Here is a 19,745-nt window from a genome sequence, read left to right as displayed (position 1 = left end):
CTTGGGGACTCCTGTCTCCATCTCAGAGAGGGGATGCAGAAGCCCAACGTGCATCTGCCCCACTCCTAGGTTTCTGGTGAGCTTCATGGTCGACGCCCGGGGTGGTTCCATGAGAGGAAGTCGCCACAACGGCCTGCGAGTGGTGATCCCGCCACGGACGTGCGCGGCACCCACCCGCATCACCTGCCGCCTGGTCAAGCCCCAGAAGCTCAGCACGCCACCCCCACTGGCCGAGGAGGAGGGCCTGGCCAGCAGGATCATCGCGCTGGGGCCCACGGGGGCACAGTTCCTGAGGTGAGCATGCGTGGGCAGCCCGTGTCTTCCCCTGTCCCTGTGCCACGGAGGCCACACCATCTCCACTGTCCTGACGGGGAAACAGAACTGGGTGCCCCTCCCCTTTCCCTGACTTTTCCTAACACACGAAGGCGTCCATAGCCCTAAGAGGGCTTACAACTCTCAGATCTCAGGTCGGGCACGATAGCTCATGCTGTAATCCCAGTGCTTTGGGAGGCTGAGGTGAGAGCATCGCTTGAGGCCTAGGAGTTCGAGACCAGCCTGGAAAACAGCAAGACCCCGTCTTTGTAAAAAATAAAAAGCAAAACCAAAAAAACAACTCTTAAATATTGTGTGACACTAGAGACAAGGCCACTCTGAGGCCTGAGGGTCTGACCTTTTATGCACTGAGAGTCCCCAGGAAGACGGCCTCCCTGGCCGTTCCCCCTGAGGACAAGGGAAGTACCCGGCTCCAGAGCCTGTGCTCCACTCCCCTGAAGCAGCCTGGGCTCCTCCTGGAGCTTTGCTGCCCCTCAGGCACAATGGGTGTGATGTGGGGACAGGCCTGACCAGGAGGCCCTGCCTTCTACCTCTGTCCACCCTCCTGGCCCCCTCAGAGCGGTCACCACAATTTGCAAAGCAGCAAGTTTTCTCGTTGACCTTTGTCCTCAAAGTGTCCCTCCAAAGGAAATGTCATTATGGCCAGTTGATAGATGAGGTCACCTGTCTAGGGATGTCAGGTGGATTTTTGGAATCAGGTGCAAGGACAGGATCTTTAGGTCGTGGAAGCAGAGCCCCCATGAAATGAGACTGGCCCTGCCCTGACTGTCACTGCAGGCCTGGCGGGGAGCAAGCGGGGCCATGGGAAGCCCTGGGGACCTCCCCGTGGGTCTAGTCCACTTAGAGACCTGCCTGCAGGTGGGGCCTCCACGTGGCTGCGGAAGCGCCTTACCCATCTGGGTGGGAGCCGGCAGCCCCATCCCTCCCTGTGCCCCACGTGCCTTGTGTGAGCACCTCCCATCACCACTGTGTCCTTGTTTCAGCCCTGTAATCGTGGAGATCCCGCACTTTGCCTCCCACGGCCGTGGAGACCGCGAGCTCGTGGTTCTGAGGAGTGAAAACGGCTCCGTGTGGAAGGAGCACAGGAGCCGCTATGGAGAGAGCTACCTGGATCAGATCCTCAACGGGATGGACGAAGGTAGGGGCGGGGGATCCCAGGGCTGGGTCCCCTCCTTGCAGAAGAGGGGTTTGAGTTGCACCTTAAAGGTGGTCTTTGAGGGCCACCTGGAGTTTGGGAAGCCCCAAGAGGCTGGGAATGGCCTGGTGTGGACAAGCCCTGGGTCCCCAGGATGTGTGAGGGGATGCTCAGCTGCTGCCTGCAGCCGCATCTCCTCTGCTAGGCCTCTGGGCCTGGCCACTTCTTCTGGCCACTATGCCACCCGGCACCTGGGGAGGGTGTGTGCACTGGGTCTTGGGGACAAGGAGGCTCTGGGGCCCCTGGAAGTCCTGCACCTGTGCCTGATGTGACCGGGGTGGTGGCCTGTGTGTGTGATTCCAGAGCTGGGGAGCCTGGAGGAGCTGGAGAAGAAGAGGGTGTGCCGAATAATCACCACCGACTTCCCGCTGTACTTCGTGATCATGTCGCGGCTCTGCCAGGACTACGACACCATCGGTCCCGAAGGGGGCTCCCTGAAGAGCAAGCTGGTGCCCCTGGTACAGGCAACGTTCCCGGAGAATGCTGTCACCAAGAGAGTGAAGCTGGCTCTGCAGGTGACAGCCCTCCTCCCCGCCAGGTCCTGGGGGTGGACTGAACTCCAGGCCTCTGGGAAGGCCACACTCTTCCCCAGGACATCCCCACACTTTTGTCTGGTGCTTTGAAATGCCACAGTGGAGATCTGAGTTTAAAGCTGAAAGGAGAGTCTAGTGGGAAGGGGTGAGGTGGAAGCTCCCTGATAAGTTGCAGAACCCCTGGTAACCCATCAAGCTGCACAGCCCGGTCTGTGCAGCATGCGGGAACCGCATGACCTCCGGGAGTTGACTATGGTGCAAGCAAAGATGCACCAGCCCTGGGAGTAAGAAGCAGAGGAGAAGGGGAGAAAGGGCTCAGGAAGGCAAGCTCCACCATGTCGGTTCTGTGGTCCAACAGCAGGGGGGACCCCGTGCACTGACAGCCACTCTCACCAGGCATGGAGCTGCCTCCCGTCTGACTAGCCACTCTCCTGCTTGGGCCTGAGTGTCCTGCCTCTGTCATTTCACAGGCCCAGCCTGTCCCGGATGAGCTTGTCACTAAGCTCCTGGGCAACCAGGCCACATTCAGCCCCATTGTCACCGTGGAGCCCCGGCGCCGGAAGTTCCACCGCCCCATCGGGCTTCGGATCCCGCTGCCTCCTTCCTGGACGGACAATCCGAGGGACAGCGGGGAGGGAGACACCACCAGCCTGCGCCTGCTTTGCAGCGTCATTGGTGAGAGGGGCCCCTGCCTCAGACTTGTGTTCTCGGCCGGCACTGCAGTGCTTCTGGAACACAGTAGGGGGATGACTCGAGAAGGCGAGGCCAGCAATCCTCTTAGTTTTTGTTGACTTCCCCGGGAGTGAGGTGCTCTTCCAAGAGATGGAAGGATGATGCATCTGCATAAAAGTCCATGCCCATGCGGTGACTCATGCCTGTAATCCCAGCACTTTGGGAGGCTGAGGTGGGTGGATCACCTGAGGTCAAGAGTTCGAGACAAGACTGACCAACATGGAGAAACCCCGTCTCTACTAAAAATACAAAAATTAGCCAGACATGGTGGCATGCACCTGCAAACCCAGCTACTCCAGAGGCTGAGGCAGGAGAATTGCTTGAACCTGGGAGGCGGAGGTTGCAGTGAGCCGAGATCATTCCACTACACTGCAGCCTGGGCAACAAGTGTGAAACTCCATCTCAAAAAAAAAAAAAAAAAAAGTCCATATCCCTGGGGAAGAACCCTCCATGCCCTAGGAGGAGGGGCATGCAGGTTGCTAGGAGGAAGAGCAGAGGGTGAGGGTAGGTGTGCCCAGGGCTGCAGACAAAGTGAGCTTCACCCAGTCTCACCTTGCACACCAGGGCCTTAGCATTTTCGTAAGCTCCATGCTTACGTCCTGAAGACTGTCCCCAGCCCCATTTCTACCGGTGTTACAGGAGGAACAGACCAAGCCCAGTGGGAAGACATAACAGGAACCACCAAACTTGTATATGCCAACGAGTGTGCCAACTTCACTACCAATGTCTCCGCCAGGTGAGAAGAGGCCAGCCCAGCCCAGCATTGTGTGGGCCATCCTCAGGCTGTATGCTGCCGTCCAGGCCTGAGGCTGAGGCTCCCTCACTGTCCCCTCCACGTGGAAGCCTCCGTGACCACAAGTGTGGCAAGAGTAGCCATGGCGTGGCTCACGGGCTGCTCCCGTCTGGATGGAAAGGATGCTGTCTGTTGGGCACTTTGGAGCACATTATAACTCACCCTACTTTCTAGGTTTTGGCTGTCGGACTGTCCTCGGACTGCTGAGGCTGTGAACTTCGCCACCCTGCTGTACAAAGAGCTCACTGCAGTGCCCTACGTGGCCAAATTTGTCATCTTTGCCAAGATGAATGACCCCCGAGAGGGGCGCCTGCGCTGCTACTGCATGACAGATGATAAAGTGGACAAGACCCTGGAGCAGCATGAGAACTTCGTGGAGGTGGCCCGGAGCAGGGACATAGAGGTACGGGGCTGGGCCCTGCACCGCCTCTGGGACAAACCCTCCCGCCATTTTCTCCAGAACACCATTGCCTGGGGCAGGCAGGCAGTCCCCCCTCTGTAGACGAGGGGCTCCACAGCTGTCTCTCTTTGAGACCTATCTTGAGAAGCATCTTAGAGAAGCTTCAGGAAAGGAGAGAGATGCCACCACGCACATCTCAGAGGAGGCTGCCGGCTTTTCTTCCAGTGATCTGTGAAAAGAGTTGGCATTTGCCGAAGGTCTTGTGCACCAGGGACTATTAAAAGTGCTGGCCAGGCTGGGTGCAGTGGCTCACGCCTTTCATCGCAACACTTTGGGAGGCCAAGGCGGGCGTATCACCTGAGGTCAGGAGTTCGAGACCAGCCTGGCCAACATGGTGAAACCCTGTCTCTACTAAAAATACAAAAATTAGCCGGGCGTGGTGGCACATGCCTGTAATCCCAGCTACTTGGCTGGCTGAGATAGGAGAATCACTTGAACCCGGGAGGCAGAGGTTGCAGTGAGCCGAGATCGCACTGTTGCCTCCAGTCTGGGAGACAGAGCGAGACTCTGTTTAAAAAAAAAAAAAAAAGTGCTAGCCAGCTGGGTATGGTGGTGGGGGCAGGAAACAAAACAAAAAACAAACAAACAAAAGTGCTGGCCAGGCTCAGTGGCTCACGCCTATAATCCCAACACTTTGGAAGGCTGAGGCAGGAGGATCGCTTTGAGCCCAGGAGTTTGAGACCAGTCTGGGCAACATAGTGGGATGCCATCTCTATTAAATAAAAAACTAAAAGTGCTTTTCTTGCATAATCTCATTTAATTCTTATATTTGTGGGTACCTTTATTATCCCTTATTTATGTATTAAGAAACTGAGGCTGAGAGGTTAAGTAACTTGCCAATGGTCACACAGCTAAGTGAGTGGTGGAGACGGGATTTATCCAGGTCATCTCTGGCCCCAGAGTCCACACTATCACCTGCTGTGCTAGGGTTTCAGTAGCACCTAGGTGAGGAGGCAGAGGAAAGGGCTCAACAGATAATGTGAAGAGTGAAGGCATGGGGGCTAGGTCTGAACCAGTTACCGATCCGAAGAGACCCACTTGGGTTAAGATGCATAGTAAGCCAGCAGTGATCTAAGCCTCAGAATCTGCACTGAGTTTTCCTGGGGAAGGCTGAGGGCCCCGTAGAACAAGCGCAAGACTAGAACATTGGTTCTATTCCTGTCTTAGGCACTAACGAGGTAAACCGGTTTTTCTCTTTCAGCCTCAGTTTTTTCAACTGTCAAATGAGTTAATGATAACTTCTCAGTTGAAAGCTTTATATACACAGTAGGGATCATTATTATGGGTGAGATTAAAATAGAGCAAGTGCTGGTTTCCAGCTCTTCTCATGAACAAAGCATCTTTGGACAGACGTAAAAACAGAACCTTGGTTTTATTTTTAGAAATAGGATCTCAGTCTGTTGCCCAGGCTGGAGTGCAGTGGTGACATCATAGCCCACTGCAGCCTCAAACTCCTGGCCTCCAGTGATCCTCCTGCCTCAGCATCCCAAGTAGCTGGGACTACAGGCACATGCCACCACACCTGGCTAATTTTTTTAAAAAATTTTGTAAAGATGAGGATCTCCTATGTTGCCCAGGCTGGTCTCAAACTCCTGAACTTAAGCAATCTTCCCACTTTGGCCTTCTAAAGTGGAGGGATTACAGGCGTGAGCCACCATGCCCAGCCCAGAACCAGGGTTTGTTGTTGTTGTTGTTGTTGTTTTTCAGAAGCTATGTTATGATATTCAAGTGAAGTTTTGGAATACTTGATAGCAATTCTCATCAACATCTCAGGGATATTTGAAGATCCCTACATATTACAAAATCTATTGAAGTCGGGAAGCATGCCTCATTGATCACAATTTTGGAAATAAAGCCTTTCCTACAACAGTCAGTGGATTTCGCAGCACACATCCCCATGCCTCTTGCTGCAGCAGAGTGTCTTGGAGAGAGAAGGACCGAAGGTGGAAGGGGGGACATCTGGGCCCTTCTCCTCCTGACAAGCTGTATCTGCTTTTCCTCTCCTGCAGGTGTTGGAAGGAATGTCCCTGTTTGCAGAACTGTCCGGGAACCTGGTGCCTGTGAAGAAAGCTGCCCAGCAGCGGAGCTTCCACTTCCAGTCATTTCGGGAGAACCGTCTGGCCATGCCTGTAAAGGTGCCGGTGCCCTCTGGCTGACCTCTCCTCTGGGTCTAGAAAGTTGGGGAGGCAGAATTCTCTAAACCAGACAGCTGGGTGGCCTAGAAAAGGGCCCCTGAATTCTCCTTTGTGTGATTGAGTTTAGGTGAGGGACAGCAGTCGAGAGCCAGGAGGGTCCCTGTCATTTCTGCGCAAGGCGATGAAGTACGAGGACACCCAGCACATTCTCTGCCACCTGAACATCACCATGCCCCCCTGCACCAAGGTGAGCTGGCACCTGCCAAGGAGCCTTGGCCCGAGACAGGTTCCCTGTAGGAGGTCCCCAAACAGACCCCAGGTCCAGCACTTCCAAGGGGCTTCTTCCTGGTGGAAACTTTGAGTCCCCCGAGGCATGCAAAGGTGCTGAGCTCTCCTCCACATGCTCATGTTGTGGCCTGGCGGGGAGACCGTGCCCTGACCCTCTCTGCAATTTGCAGTGTAGCACTGGTCATGTGACAGGAAGAACAAATGTTGGTATCAGATGGTGATGGGCACATTCATGCTGTGGACCCTGGGCTCCCTAGGTGTGAAGGTGACAAGGGGCCCTAAGGGCATCTGCCTTGGTGTCCCTGGCCCAAGGCCTCCGAGGTTCACACCAAGGAGAGCTGCTAAGGTCTCCCAGCCCCTGCACGGCTTCTCTCAGGCCGCTTTTTCATCTACCTGCTTATCTTCCCAGGGTGCTAGGCCCTCACAGAAGGGAAGCCTGGTGTCCTCAGCCACTGCAAACACCCAGGGTTTTGAGCTCAGCAAAGGAGTCTTGGCCACGTATGTTCACTTGTCGATACCTGTAAGAGTATCCCAGTCACCACCTCTGCTAGGGACTTTGGAGGGATCATACGTCTCCAGACCGTCTCCGTGGTTTTCGTTGGTGTTGTTTTGCTGTTGTTGTTGTTTTAATCATTAGCCTTCCATGCTAAACTAGGAAAGAAGCAAGGTTACATTCATAAGTCCACGGCTCAATCTCTCTTTTCTTTTTGGGCATGAGATGAGGGTGAACCAACTTCTTTTTCAAAAGAGGATTTTCAGGCTGGGCGCAGAGGCTCATGCTTGTAACCCCAGTGCTTTGGGAGGCTGGGGCAAGGGATTGCTTGAGCCCAGGAGTTCAAGACAAGCCTGGGCAACATAGTGAGATCCTGTCTGTACAAAAAACCAAAACTGAAAAATTAGCTGGGCATGGTGGCATGCACCTGTAGTGCTGGCACTCGGGAGGCTGAGGCAGAAGGGTCACTTGAGGCCAGGAGTTTGAGGCTGCAGTGAGCCATGATCGTGCCATCGTACTGCACTCCAGCTTCAGAGACAGAGTGAGACCCTGGCTCTTAAAAAAAGAGAGAGAGAGAATATTTTTCTGCAGCCTTGGGCAAACATCTGGATGCTTTTCCACAGGGCTGTGATGTTAAGGCCTTAGGGCAGTACAGAAACGGGTCTTTCAAGCAGAAAGAAATCCAAAAAGAAAAACAATCGTTTTAAGTTCAAACCCAGCTCCATCGCATATTAACTGGGTGATCTTGGGCAAGGAACTTTGTCTCTCTATGCCTCAGTTTACTTATTGATGAAATGGGAATAATACAGTACCCACCTCCTAGGTTGCCATGAACATTAAATAGGGCCTCGCAGGTGATGGGGTGACGTGGGCTTGCCGTTATTACGACTGTGATTAATAACGCATGTGCGCTTCTTCAACTTCCCTTCACTCCCACTCCTCCCATGTGTTACTCTTTGTGTTAAGTCCCTGAAGAAATGGACTGATTGTTTACAAGGACTGGGGTCAGCCTTCCACACCCCTGCAGCATGGGAGCTCAGATCACTTTCTCTGGGAAGGTGGGGAGAGTCCAAAACCCAAAGCACCCTTTCTTCTTCTGCAGGGAAGCGGAGCTGAAGATAGGAGAAGGACCCCGACGCCCCTGTCTCTGCGATACAGCATTCTGAGCGAGTCCATACCAGGTATGGCCTCTGTGTGTTGATGCATGCTTGCTCCCTTCCCAAGAAGGGTGGGCGTGAGCTCATTTCCCCGCAGCCCTGTGAGGGCTCTGCTGAGGTGCCGCTCGCTCAGCCAGTTCCAAAAGCAGCTGCAGAGCTGACTCGGGTCTTCCCCTGATCTTGCAGAGAGTCTAGACAATCACCCCAGTGCACACGGAAGCCACATCCATCACAGGCCATGTCCTCATGCCTGTCAACTGTGTCCTGCCCTGGCTACTAAATGAAATCTAATGCTTCTCCCCAGGTTTTCTCAGTGGGACAGACCAGCCAGAGATGAAGATGGCTGTTATCTCAGAGCACCTCGGTCTCAGCTGGGCAGGTGAGTGGGGAATTGGGGACAGAAAAGCACTTTGTCCATCTCACCTACCCTCTTCCCCCGTAATGAGCAATGAATGAGGCATTTCTAACCCTCCTTTTATCGCCCATGGGTTATCTGATTTGTGATTATCTGAGCTGGGCCTGCTGCCCAAGCCACAACATTGGGTGCCCATGAAGGGGGAGCCCCCTGCCTCCATCTCTGTCTGACTTTCCTTTCTAAGAAAGAATCAGCTTTTGAGTTTACAGGAGACCTCGAAAAGGAGGGAAGGAAAGGGCAAGTCTCAACATATTCCACTATGGTCTATGGCTGTGGCTGGATCTCGCAGAAGTCCTGCCAACCGTCGGGGTAGATCTTATTTTAAGGGAGACAGGTGGGCAAATAAAGTGAAGGCTCAGAATGTGCTGTGCCCCAACCACAGACCCTAGAACTGGATTCTCCCTGTGTAACCACAGCAGGTCCATTGCCCAGTGTGAGTGGCAATTGAAGGCACACGGAGACACGGGGTTGCAGCGGTGAAAGAGGCTTAATCACAGGACCACCAAACAAGGAGGGAGGAGGAAACTCAAATCCGTCTCCCCAAGGAGGGGTTCAGGGCTAGGGCTGTTAAGGGCTTTGGAGTGGCTGGAGTGTGTAGGTGTTTGATTGGTTGGAGAGTGCAGGGTGAAGTCATGGACAGGGAGAGGAAGAAGCTACGTTCTTGTGCTGATCCCTGCCTTCAAAGTGGTTGCTGGAATTGGGAATCTGAAAACCACCTTAAGGGATCCTTAAACAGAAGCCTAATGTCAGAAACCCTGTCTTTAGGAACAATGGGGGTGCGAGTGGTCAGTATCCAGCACTGTGTGGCTTTGAGCAACAAAGAAGAGGAACCAAGCGCAGCTTGGTGAATGCTTAATTATAACTGTATTTCTGTCCAGAGCCCGGCACTCAATTCTTGTTGACGCTGAGTTGGCTTCCCCTTCCCCTCCTTATTTTTTGTTAGCTTTTATATGAGTGGATTCCCTTCATTCACTTCCCCTGGAGAACACTTTAGACACACTCAGAAACGTTTTGGCAATAACTTGTGGAACGGCAGTGTGACAAACTCAGAAGTTCAGACACGGCTCCTTCTTTAACCCATGACTGCTGACTGCTCAGGAGGCGTGTGTGTGCATGTGTGTATGCACGCATATGTGTTGTGAGTGTGTGCACATTTGTGTTGTATGTGCGTGTTCTGATTCTCACCATCACTTTCTCCCCAGTCTTCTTCATCCTTGAAATTAGACTCTAAAGCTATTTTCCTTCTAAAGAAATAACAATAAAAATAATGGGGGATGTTGGCTAACAGTCTGCATTATTGCCTTGCATTTAGATGGGAACTTGTATTTTCATTTTAAATGTAAATAATGCCTCTCCCTGAAGATGCATAAGCTCAGGAGTCCATTTCCGTTCTCATTAGTTCTCGGCAGTAGGGCATGGCGTGGCCCAGGCAGCACTGGGGTGAGAATCGGCAGGTACGGCTGCCTCCTGGCTCAGGGACTCGCTGGCTCTGTGACCTTGCAGAAGTTGCTGACCTTGCTGAGAAGTCATATCATCTCATATTGGAAGTTACGAAAGGAAGAAAGGACATTTGATCATTCATTCATTCAGGACCTATTTAACAAGCACCCCTCCCATTCTTCCATTTTGTGGGGATATAAAGGTATAGGTTGCTGGCATTTCATAAGGAATTTCTTGATAAGAAGGAAGACCAAACCCAAGGGAGGCTGCCTCAGAGCTCCCTGTGCTCCCCACTGGGTGCCCTCATGCCCCAGTGCCCACTCAGCCTGTGTGCTGGAGGCCCCCTGCATGGCTCACATCTGCTATTGGTTCTTTGCTTGCAGAGTTGGCCCGGGAGCTGCAGTTCAGTGTGGAAGACATCAACAGGATCCGAGTGGAAAATCCCAACTCCCTGTTGGAGCAGAGCGTGGCCTTGCTGAACCTCTGGGTCATCCGTGAAGGCCAAAATGCAAAGAGTCAGTACCGTCCCGCTGAGAAAGCCTGTCCTAGGACCTCCTCCCCACCAAACTAGTTCTTCCTTCAAATTCCATTCATGACACTGGCCTCTGGAGTCAGTCTGTCTCCGTCTCTCACACACACACACACGCACCACTTGCATCAGGAGGTCTTCCAGGCAGTCCTGCCAGAAGGCATGACCAGAGAAGCTTGGCCTCGGCCTTTCTCACATCCTTGGAATAAGATAAAAATTGCAAGGCCTGGCACGGTGGCTCACGCCTGTAATCCCCACACTTTGGGAGGCCAAGGTGGTAGGATTGCTTGAGCCTAGGAGTTCGAGAACAGACTGTGTAACATAGTCCTTTAAAAATTAGCCAGGTGTGGTGGCACACACCTGTAGTCCCAACTACTCTGGAGGCTGAGGCAGGAGGATCACTTGAGCCTGGGAGGTCAAGGCTGAGTGAGCTACAATTGCACTGCTGCACTCCAGCCTGGGCAACAAGCAAAATCCTGACTCAAAAAAAATAAAATAAAAATTGCATCAGGACTCCTAGATGACAACATCTGTGCAGGGTGTATGACTCATCTTTGAGGTCTTCCTGTTGAATTTCCCAAGCAAATGAGTATTGCCCTCTCAGGACACAGTCTGGGTGAGCTGGACCCCAGTCTGAACCAGTTCCCATTCTCCCAGGAGCTTCCTCCAACCTGGAGGGAGCTTTGCCTCATTCTCTTTTCAGCTCCTCCTCAACCAGATTCCCAGACTCAAAACCACTAAGTGGAAATTGAGTGTTTACATTTGCATCTCAAATCATCTGGCAACGACCAAGAATTTCAAAAGGACAGAATCTAATCATTCTCATCCTTATTTTCTTGTAGTATTCCTCTTAGATTACAAAATAATAATAATAATAAAATAATAATAATAAAACAGTCTTTCTAGACTTTTAAATTGGCCACTGTGGTGGGCGTGGTGGCTCATGCCTATAATCCCAGCACTTTGGGAGGCCAAGGCAGGCAGATGACTTGAAGTCAGGAGTTCGAGACCAGCCTGGCCAACATGGCAAAACCTTGTCTCTACTAAAAGTACAAAAATTAGCCGGGCATGGTGGCATGCACCTGTAATCCCAGCTACTCAGGAGGCTGAGGCATGGGAATTGCTTGAACCTGGGAGGTGGACAGTGAGCCGAGAGTGGCCCATTGCACTCCAGCCTGGGTGACAGAGTGAGACCAATAAATAAAATAATTTATTATTTTTTGGTAACAGAGACCAATAAATAAAAATAACTGCCCACTGTTAGCATTTGGAAAAGATCTCTTGAAGTATAAAAAGTAATCTCCCAAGAGGAAGTTTGTTTTGATTCTAATAAAAGAGGGTTGCCTGCACCTTCTGAAAAAAATTATCTTCTTTCTCCATCTTCATCCTGGCCCCATTTTCTGAGCCCGTGTGATCCTTGCTCGCTGGCCTGCAGTAACGCGCATCTCTCTTCTGCGCCCACAGTGGAGAATCTGTGCACAGCCCTGCAGAGCATCGACCGTGGCGAGATCGTGAACATGCTGGAGGGTTCCGGCCGACAGAGCCGCAACTTGAAGCCAGACAGGCGGCACACGGACCGCGACTACTCGCTGTCACCCTCTCAGATAAATGGTGAGTGTCACCTGGACCAGGTGGGAGCTGAGCCGGGGCCCTGCCCTACAGACATCAGCACCAATAACCCCTTTCCACAATACGTCATCCCTCAAAGCCCACTCTGCCTCCCATTGGTGGGAGGTCTGGTTTGTCAGCAACGAGTCCCTCCTTTCCGGGGAAGCAGAGGCAAAGGAGAGAGATGGCTGCTCCTGTGCAGGTGGGCATCGCCTCCGCCTGAGCCTCTGCAGCCCTGCAGAATGGCCCCCAGGCCGTTGCCATCAGCAACTGCGTCCCCACAGGGCCTGGTGTATGGGAAAAAGCTGAGTCAGAGGCCTCCAGCTAGACACTGCCCCTACACAGCTGCAGACTTTCTAGTAGCTCTTTGCAAGGTGTGGGCCCTCTTTGGGATGTCAGTGTCCCCATCTGTAAAACAGTCAGTGGTTGGGAAGCAGAGGGCATGGAGATTCCTGGCCCAAGGTCTAGCGCAGTTTAACTGGACGGTGTTTTACGAATCCTGCTGTGGCCACTTCTAGGGACTGAGCAGTTTGCTTTTCCTGGAGCCGGGTCTCTGTGCTTTTTCCTCTCTCCCTTTTCTATCATCTCATCTCCTTCCCCTCATTCTTTGTTGATGTGACTCAGCATGGCAGGGATCCCCCTTGAGATCCAGACCAAGGAGAGGATGTACAGGAGGCTGTGACCTCTGCCCCCAAGCCCCTGCCACTCCTGGGCCAGGCCCCCTTGCAACCCCTTCCTCGCCCGCCCCTTCTCTGGCCAGCAGGCACATAAACAGCGAGGCCCCACTCTCCCGCCAGGTCTGGGTTCTAGGCCCTTCCTTCCTGCCAGCTCCCTGCATGACTGAGCCCTCTCCCCTTCTGTAAAATCAGCAAGTTGGATTGGATCCCTAAAATTCCTTACAGACCTTGAAACAAAATTTCCATGTCTGTGACATGGCTTCCTCGGGTGGCTGACGCGTCACCCTGGATGCCTGCATGGTGATGTGTATGCTCCTCAAGCTCCTCGTCTTAAGGGCCATCCCCGCCACGCCCAGGCTGAGGGTGGGCACCTGTGACTGGGTACACAGTTTGGGGGCGTGGCTGAGGGCGGGTCCCAGGTGGGCCTGGGCATGGAGCCCCTGCCGGGGGACCGTGTGCCCGCTGAGCCCTCCCTGTCCCCTGCTCCGTGTCCTGTGTCTCCTGAAGTGTCCCATCTCGCATCCTGGGAGCAGGGCCCATCTGCTGATCACATCCCATCGCCTCTCTTCTGCCTGTGACCTCATCTTGACCTCTGTGCACTCATGCTATCGCGCTGCCTGTCTCCACTGTCCCCATTTCAGCAGGCGCAGAGCCGGCCACGTCCACATGCATGTCATGGCCCCCAGCCCTGTCTCCCCACGCATATCATGGCCGTCTCCTGGGCGTATGTGTGTGTGTGCTTGTGTGCGTGCGTATGTGTGTGCATGTGTGCGTGCATGTGCGTGTGTGTGTGTGTGTATGCATGTGTGCGTGTTCGTGTGTGTGCGTGTGCATACATGTGTGCGTGTGTGTGCACGGGTGTTGCTGTGTGGTGCTGCCTGCTGCATGTGCCCGGCCCACTCCCCGGGTCCACCCCCTTGGGGATTCCAGCCTCCCCTCAGGGGACCCGTCCAGAGCTTTACAGGAGCTCAGTGGGCTGAGGGCAGTTGAGAGAGGCCACAAACCTGGGGAAATTCTGGTGACAAAGCTCCTCTCCCTTCCCGTGTGTCAAGGCTTCTTTGACACCTAGCGTGTACTTTCGGTCAAGTCAGAGGGGCACACTTTTGATTTCCTGTGCCCTGATTAAGCACCTACAGGACAACAGGCCACCAGAACCGCATGAGTGTGAATATTCACAGTTACAGACCTGGGCATCTGTGAGCATCTCCCCGGGCCACAGACCCCTGGCTCCCACCAGGCCTTGAGGCATTCTTGCCCGAGTGGTTCTCAATTCCTGTGTGGGACTGGGCCTGTGCACTCCACGTCTGCTGAAAGGGCTCTGCTTCAGGGGGTCAGCCCATTTGGCAAATATTTTTCAAGCATCAGCCACACGCCAGGCACTGTGCTAGGCAGGAGAGAGATACCTGTTCTCAACCAGACAAAACAAAACAAAATTCTGCCTTCATGGAGCTTTTCCCTCCTGTGAGGAGAGCCACGTGGGGAACTGTATCACACACCAGCAGTTACCACGCATGGTGCAGGAGAAACAGACCAGAGTCGGGGCCGGGGGGGACTCATGGTGCAAGGGAAGCGAGTGGCACTCGAGGACTTGCTGGAGATGAAGTGGGAGCCATGCGTCGGCACTGAGGAGGAAGATTTCAGAGCAGGGAGTGTCAAGAGGGCTTTCCTGATGCGTTCACAGGGCGGGGCTGGAGGTGGGGGCGAAGGGACAGCGGGAGAGAGGGCAGGCATGGGGGCTGGAGGGGTAACACGGAGCCCACCCATAGATTGTCATGAGGACATTGGGTTTGACTTGGAGTGAGCTGGAAAGCCATCAGAGGGTTCTGGCCATGATTGCACTTAAGTCTTTGAGGGAGCCCTCTCCCAAGTAGTTGATTTCAGATGGTCACAGTCGAATGCTCCGTGCTTCCTGGCTGCTCTATGCAGCCTCAGCAGCCCCCGACACCCTCTCTGGCAGGACCCCGATAGACCCAGCTCTGTGCCCTGTGCACCCTCCCCCGGCCCCAGTAGACTCATGCACCGATGCCCTGCTTGGTCCAGAATCAGCTTATTTATATTTTTCCTGCCTTCCTCCCTGCCCCAGAAAGTCTAGCCCTCATCTGGGTGTCCTTGTGTTCTGGAGAGAAGGTGGCAGGACAGTCAGAGGTCTAAGGGGGATGTGGGGGCACTACAGGCTCTGCAGCTTCTCTGCTCTCCTCTGGGCAGGGCTCGTGATGGCCTGACCTGGTGCCCACCCAGCCCAATGCACTGATGCCCACGGTCGGACCTTGGCTCCTCTGTGCTTTTCCTGGTCCCTCTGCATGTCTGAGCCTCCTTCTGAGACCCTGGGACTCTGGGCAGTGATAGGCAGCTCTGTGAGCGAGACGTAAGTGGGTGTCCAGGAATTAGAAGCCTGAGGCTGTCTCTCCCTTCATAGCTCTGCTCACCACCAGCACCTTAATTGGCCAGAGCAGAGGGGCTCAGGCCAAAAGGCCAGTGTGCTTCTCCCACACAGGAGAGGACTGCCCAGGCCCTGGGAATAAACATGAAGAAAGCATGGCCTATAGAGCCAAAATAAAATAGCATGTTTCTGAAAATAAAACAGATTTCCCTTATGAAAGGAGAAATGATCATCTCACACCCGTGTGAGCTCCATTTGGCCTGATAAATCAGACACAAACTAATGTCCACTTGGAAATAAAACATGTTTTATTTCCTTCAATTCTTCACAACTGCAGCTAGTGAAGTGTGGCCTTGTCTGGGGCGAGGCTGTCTGATGACCCCTGTTGCCCCATTTGCTGCTGATGTTAAGCTAGCAGGACGATTATTACCTCTGGGTCAGCACAGAACCAGGGCAGTGACCTAGAATGAGGAGGGACCACCTGACCGTATGCTTCCCCAAACCAATATGTGTGGCTGCCTTTTACCTGACTTCTCCAACATGTAGCCCCAAGAGGAGGCCTCTAGACTGAGGGAGGGGCTGGTGACCCAGGTGTGGTGGGGCTGCATGAGACTACCAGAGAGACAGACATTCTGGAACTCACCCTGGGGGATCCAGTGGATCTGCCTATGGTCTGGTCCACCCCAGACCTGTGAGATGTTCCTCACAAGGATGCACTTGTGCACGTATTGCTCCAGCTTCATAGTGACCCCCACCAGCACCAGGAGTACAGCTAGCTACCTGTGGCCTTGGATCTCAGCCAGCATGGCTGAGACAGGGAGCAGCTGGGCATGTACCCTAAATGCTGTTACCAGGGAAGGAGTCCCAGAGTGAAGACAAGCAGGGACTTCCTGCAGAGGTCGTACATGTGGTCTCTGTATCCATACTTTTTTTTTTTTTTTTGAGATAGAGTTTCACTCTTGTTGCCCAGGCTGGAGTGCAATGGTGCGATCTCGGCTCACTGCAACATCTGCCTCCCGGGTTCAAGCGATTCTCCTGCCTCAGCCTCTCGAGTAGCTGGGACTACAGGTGCCCGCCACCATACCCAGATAATTTTTATATTTTTAGTAGAGACGGGGGTCTCACCATGTTGGCCAGGCTGGTCTCAAACTCCTGACCTCAGGTGATCCACCTGCCTCAGCCTCCCTAAGTGCTGGGATTATAGGCTTGAGCCACCGTGCCCGGCCCCTTACATCTTTATTTGGGTGAAATTCCATTAAAGCAAATGCCGTGGAAGTCTCAACGTGGGAAAGTCACAAAAGGAACCCATGAATGAGCCTCAAGTGTTCTGTGGCTGCAAAGCTGCCCTCTCCCAGTTCTCAAGTCTCATCGCAATTCCAAGGAGTGATGGAATGTTCATCCAGCCAAATCCAAGGAGCTGTGTCAGATGCGATGTGTGCCACTTCTGGCCAAGACAGGGTAACAGGGACTGGATATACCCTCCTGCTTGAAACTACTGCCGACCAAAAATGGACACACTATATGAGACAACAGTTTTCAAGACAATGGATATCAAATAACAAAGGACACTGATCCACAAAGCATGGGAAATAAATGAAGTGAGCCCTACAGCTGTCTAGTTTACCGTTTTGAAAGTCCAGGGGGACCAAGACAGCTGGAGTTCTCAAGACAGAGCACCAGAGAGGAGACAGTTGCACAGACAGAACACTCTGGAGACCTGCAGAGGGTCCCCCAGAAGTTTCAGATGAGTATTAGCCAGCTATTTCCAATTGATCTCTCACAGCCTTTGTTCAGGGGACAAAGAAGGATCTTATCTCAGAAACAGGGAAAAATTAACCCCCAAAGCTCCAGTCCTCCCTGATAAAATTTGAAAGCAAAATGCAAAAGGATCAAACTGCTTCCAAGTAACTTAACTGCATAACAGAACAAAGCTCAAACATACACGGATACAAAAACATCCAGCACTCCACAAAGTAAAATTTGCAATGTCCAGCATCCAATTAAAAGTAATCAGACACACAAAGAGGCAGGAAAACAGGATCCATAATGCGAAGAAAAATCAATCCATTGAAACTGACCCAGAGTTGACAAAGATGTTAGAATGAGCAGACAAAGGACTGGGCATGGTGGCTCATGCCTGTAATCCCAGCACTTTGGGAGGCCGAGGTGGGCAGATCACCTGAGGTCAGGAGTTTGAGACTAGCCTGGCCAACATGGTGAAACCCTGTCTCTACTAAAAATACAGAAAAATTAGCTGGGTGAGGTGGCGGGCGCCTGTAATCCCAGCTACTCAGGAGGCTGAGGCAGGAGAATCACTTGAACTCAGGAGGCGGAGGTTGCAGTGAGCCGAGATAGTGTCATTGCATTCCAGCCTGGGCAACAAAAGCAAGACTCTGTCTCAAAAATAAAAAAGAATTAGCAAAGATAGTAAAACAGTGATTGTAACAGTATTTCAGGTATTCAAAAAAGCTAAGTAGAGACATGGAAGATATTTTTTAAAGGCCCAAGCCAATCTTCTAGAGATGAAACTATAATGTGTAGGATGAATACACTGAATGGGATTAGACATTAGATACTGCAGAAGAAAAGATTAGTGAACTTGACAATATAGCAAGAGAAACTCCAAACATTTTTTTTTCTTTCTGTTTTGGAGAAACAAAAAGCTATGGGGCAATTTCAAGTGACCTAATATGTGAAATTACAGTTCCCAACAGAAAAGAAGGAAGAAAAAGTATTGTAAGAAATTTGGGGCTGGGCACAGTGGCTTATGCCTGTAACCCCAGTACTTTGGGAGGCCGAGGTGGGCGGATCACTTGAGGTCAGAAGTTTGAGACCAGCCTGGCCAACATAGTGAAACCCTGTCTCCACTAAAAAAAAATAGAAAAGTTAGCCGGGCATGCTGGTGCATGACTGTAGTCCCAGCTACTTGAGAGGCTGAGGCTGGAGGATCTCTTGAACCCAGGAGGTGGACGTTGCAGTGAACCGAGATTGCATTACTGCATTCCAGTCTGGGCAACAGAGTTCTCAACCATCCCCTGCAAAAAAAAAAGAAAAAGCAAAAAAAGAAATATGGACAGAAACTTGCCAAATTTGTTAAAAATCATGAAGACATAGATCCAACAAGTTTGATGAACCCCATGCACAGGAAACACGTGAGCAACTCTATCAGGGCACATTATTAGCAAACTGGTCAAAACCAGTGGTAAAGAGAAAAATCTTAAAAGCAATCAGAGGGAAAAAAATGTGTTATGTACAAGGGAACCAAAATAAGATTGACATCAGATTTCTTATTAGAAACAACACAAGCCAAGGCCGGGCGCAGTGGTTCACGCTTGTAATCCTGGCACTTTGGGAGGTCAAGGTGGGTGGATCACTTGAGCTCAGGAGTTCGAGACCAGCCTGGGCAACATGGCCAAACTCCATCTCTACAAAAAATACAAAAATTAGCCATGTATGGTGGTGCGTGCCTGTACTTCTAGCTACTCAGGAGGCTGAGGCAGGAGGATTGCTTGAGCCCAAGAGGCAGATGTTGCAGTGAACCAAGATTGCACCATTGCACTCCAGCCTGGGCAACAGGAATGAAATCCTGTCTCAAAAAAAAAAAAAAAAAAACGAAAAACAAAAAACAAAAAAAAAAAAGGAAAAAGAAAAAAAAGAAACAACACAAGCCAGAACACAGTGTGGCATCTTGTAAGTATGCCACATCTTTAAAGAAGAAAGAAACAACATCTCCAAAGTAACCTAGACTTCTATACCTAGCACACGCAACTTCAAAAATGAAAGCAAAATAAAGACTTTTCTACCTTAAGAAATTAGAAAAAGAAGAGCAAATTAAACCCAAAATCATAGAATAAAGGAAATAATAAAGATCAGAGTGGAAATCAGTGACACAGAAAGCAGAAAAACTTGGAGAAACTTAATGAAACCAAAAGCTGGTGATTTGAAAAGATCAGTAACATTGATAAACCTGTAGCCAGACTGATTATGAAAAAAGAGAAGACCTGCAGATTACCAATATCAGGAATAAGGAATATATACTACCTATAGAATGTCTACAGATTCTATAGGTAGTAAAAGGACAATAAAGGGATATTATGACAATTTTGTGCCAGTAAATTGGAAAACAGGTGAAATCAACAAATTCCTTGAAAGACACAAACTATCATAGCTCACTTAGGAAGAAGTAGATATAGCCCCATATAAATGAAAGACATTAAATGTATGGTTTGGAACATTCCTACAAAGAAAAGTCCACGCCCAGACGGCTTCACTGGTGAATTCTACCAAACATTTAAGGAAGAAACAACTTGTTTAGAAAACTGAAAATGAGAAAATACTTCTCAATTAAGTTTATGATGCCAGCATTACCCTGATATTGGGAAGAAAGACAATTAACAAGAAAACTGCAGACCAATATCATTTATGAACATTTATGCAAAAAACTAAACTAAAATGAACTTGGATTATTACCTTGTATACAAAAATCAACTCTAAATGGGTCATAGATTAAATGTAATATCTAAAACTATAAAACTTGTAGAAGAAAACACAAGAAAAAAACCTTAAAGATCTTGGTT

The 19,745-nt window shown here is 51.3% G+C and overlaps 1 protein-coding gene across 13 annotated transcripts in view; it reads left to right on the top strand.

Moving 5' to 3' along the window:
- The window catches only part of ANK1 (ankyrin 1), a 241,754-nt gene that overhangs the window by 196,928 nt on the left and 25,081 nt on the right, over positions 1 to 19,745 (top strand). For all 13 annotated transcript variants that reach the window (XM_063610965.1, XM_063610964.1, XM_055296053.2 and 10 more), the window contains 12 exons: positions 70 to 294; positions 1,317 to 1,471; positions 1,832 to 2,043; positions 2,532 to 2,736; positions 3,433 to 3,529; positions 3,761 to 3,989; positions 6,056 to 6,181; positions 6,309 to 6,428; positions 8,065 to 8,143; positions 8,424 to 8,498; positions 10,358 to 10,489; positions 11,968 to 12,114. In XM_063610965.1, the coding sequence (XP_063467035.1) occupies positions 70 to 294; positions 1,317 to 1,471; positions 1,832 to 2,043; positions 2,532 to 2,736; positions 3,433 to 3,529; positions 3,761 to 3,989; positions 6,056 to 6,181; positions 6,309 to 6,428; positions 8,065 to 8,143; positions 8,424 to 8,498; positions 10,358 to 10,489; positions 11,968 to 12,114 (1,802 nt within the window). The remainder of the gene's footprint in view (positions 1 to 69; positions 295 to 1,316; positions 1,472 to 1,831; positions 2,044 to 2,531; positions 2,737 to 3,432; positions 3,530 to 3,760; positions 3,990 to 6,055; positions 6,182 to 6,308; positions 6,429 to 8,064; positions 8,144 to 8,423; positions 8,499 to 10,357; positions 10,490 to 11,967; positions 12,115 to 19,745) is intronic.

The sequence above is a fragment of the Symphalangus syndactylus genome, chromosome 10 (genome assembly GCF_028878055.3).
Source record: "Symphalangus syndactylus isolate Jambi chromosome 10, NHGRI_mSymSyn1-v2.1_pri, whole genome shotgun sequence".
NCBI lineage: Eukaryota > Metazoa > Chordata > Mammalia > Primates > Hylobatidae > Symphalangus > Symphalangus syndactylus.
Note: the sequence above shows the minus strand (reverse complement) of the source record. Positions and strands in the feature narration are given on the sequence as shown.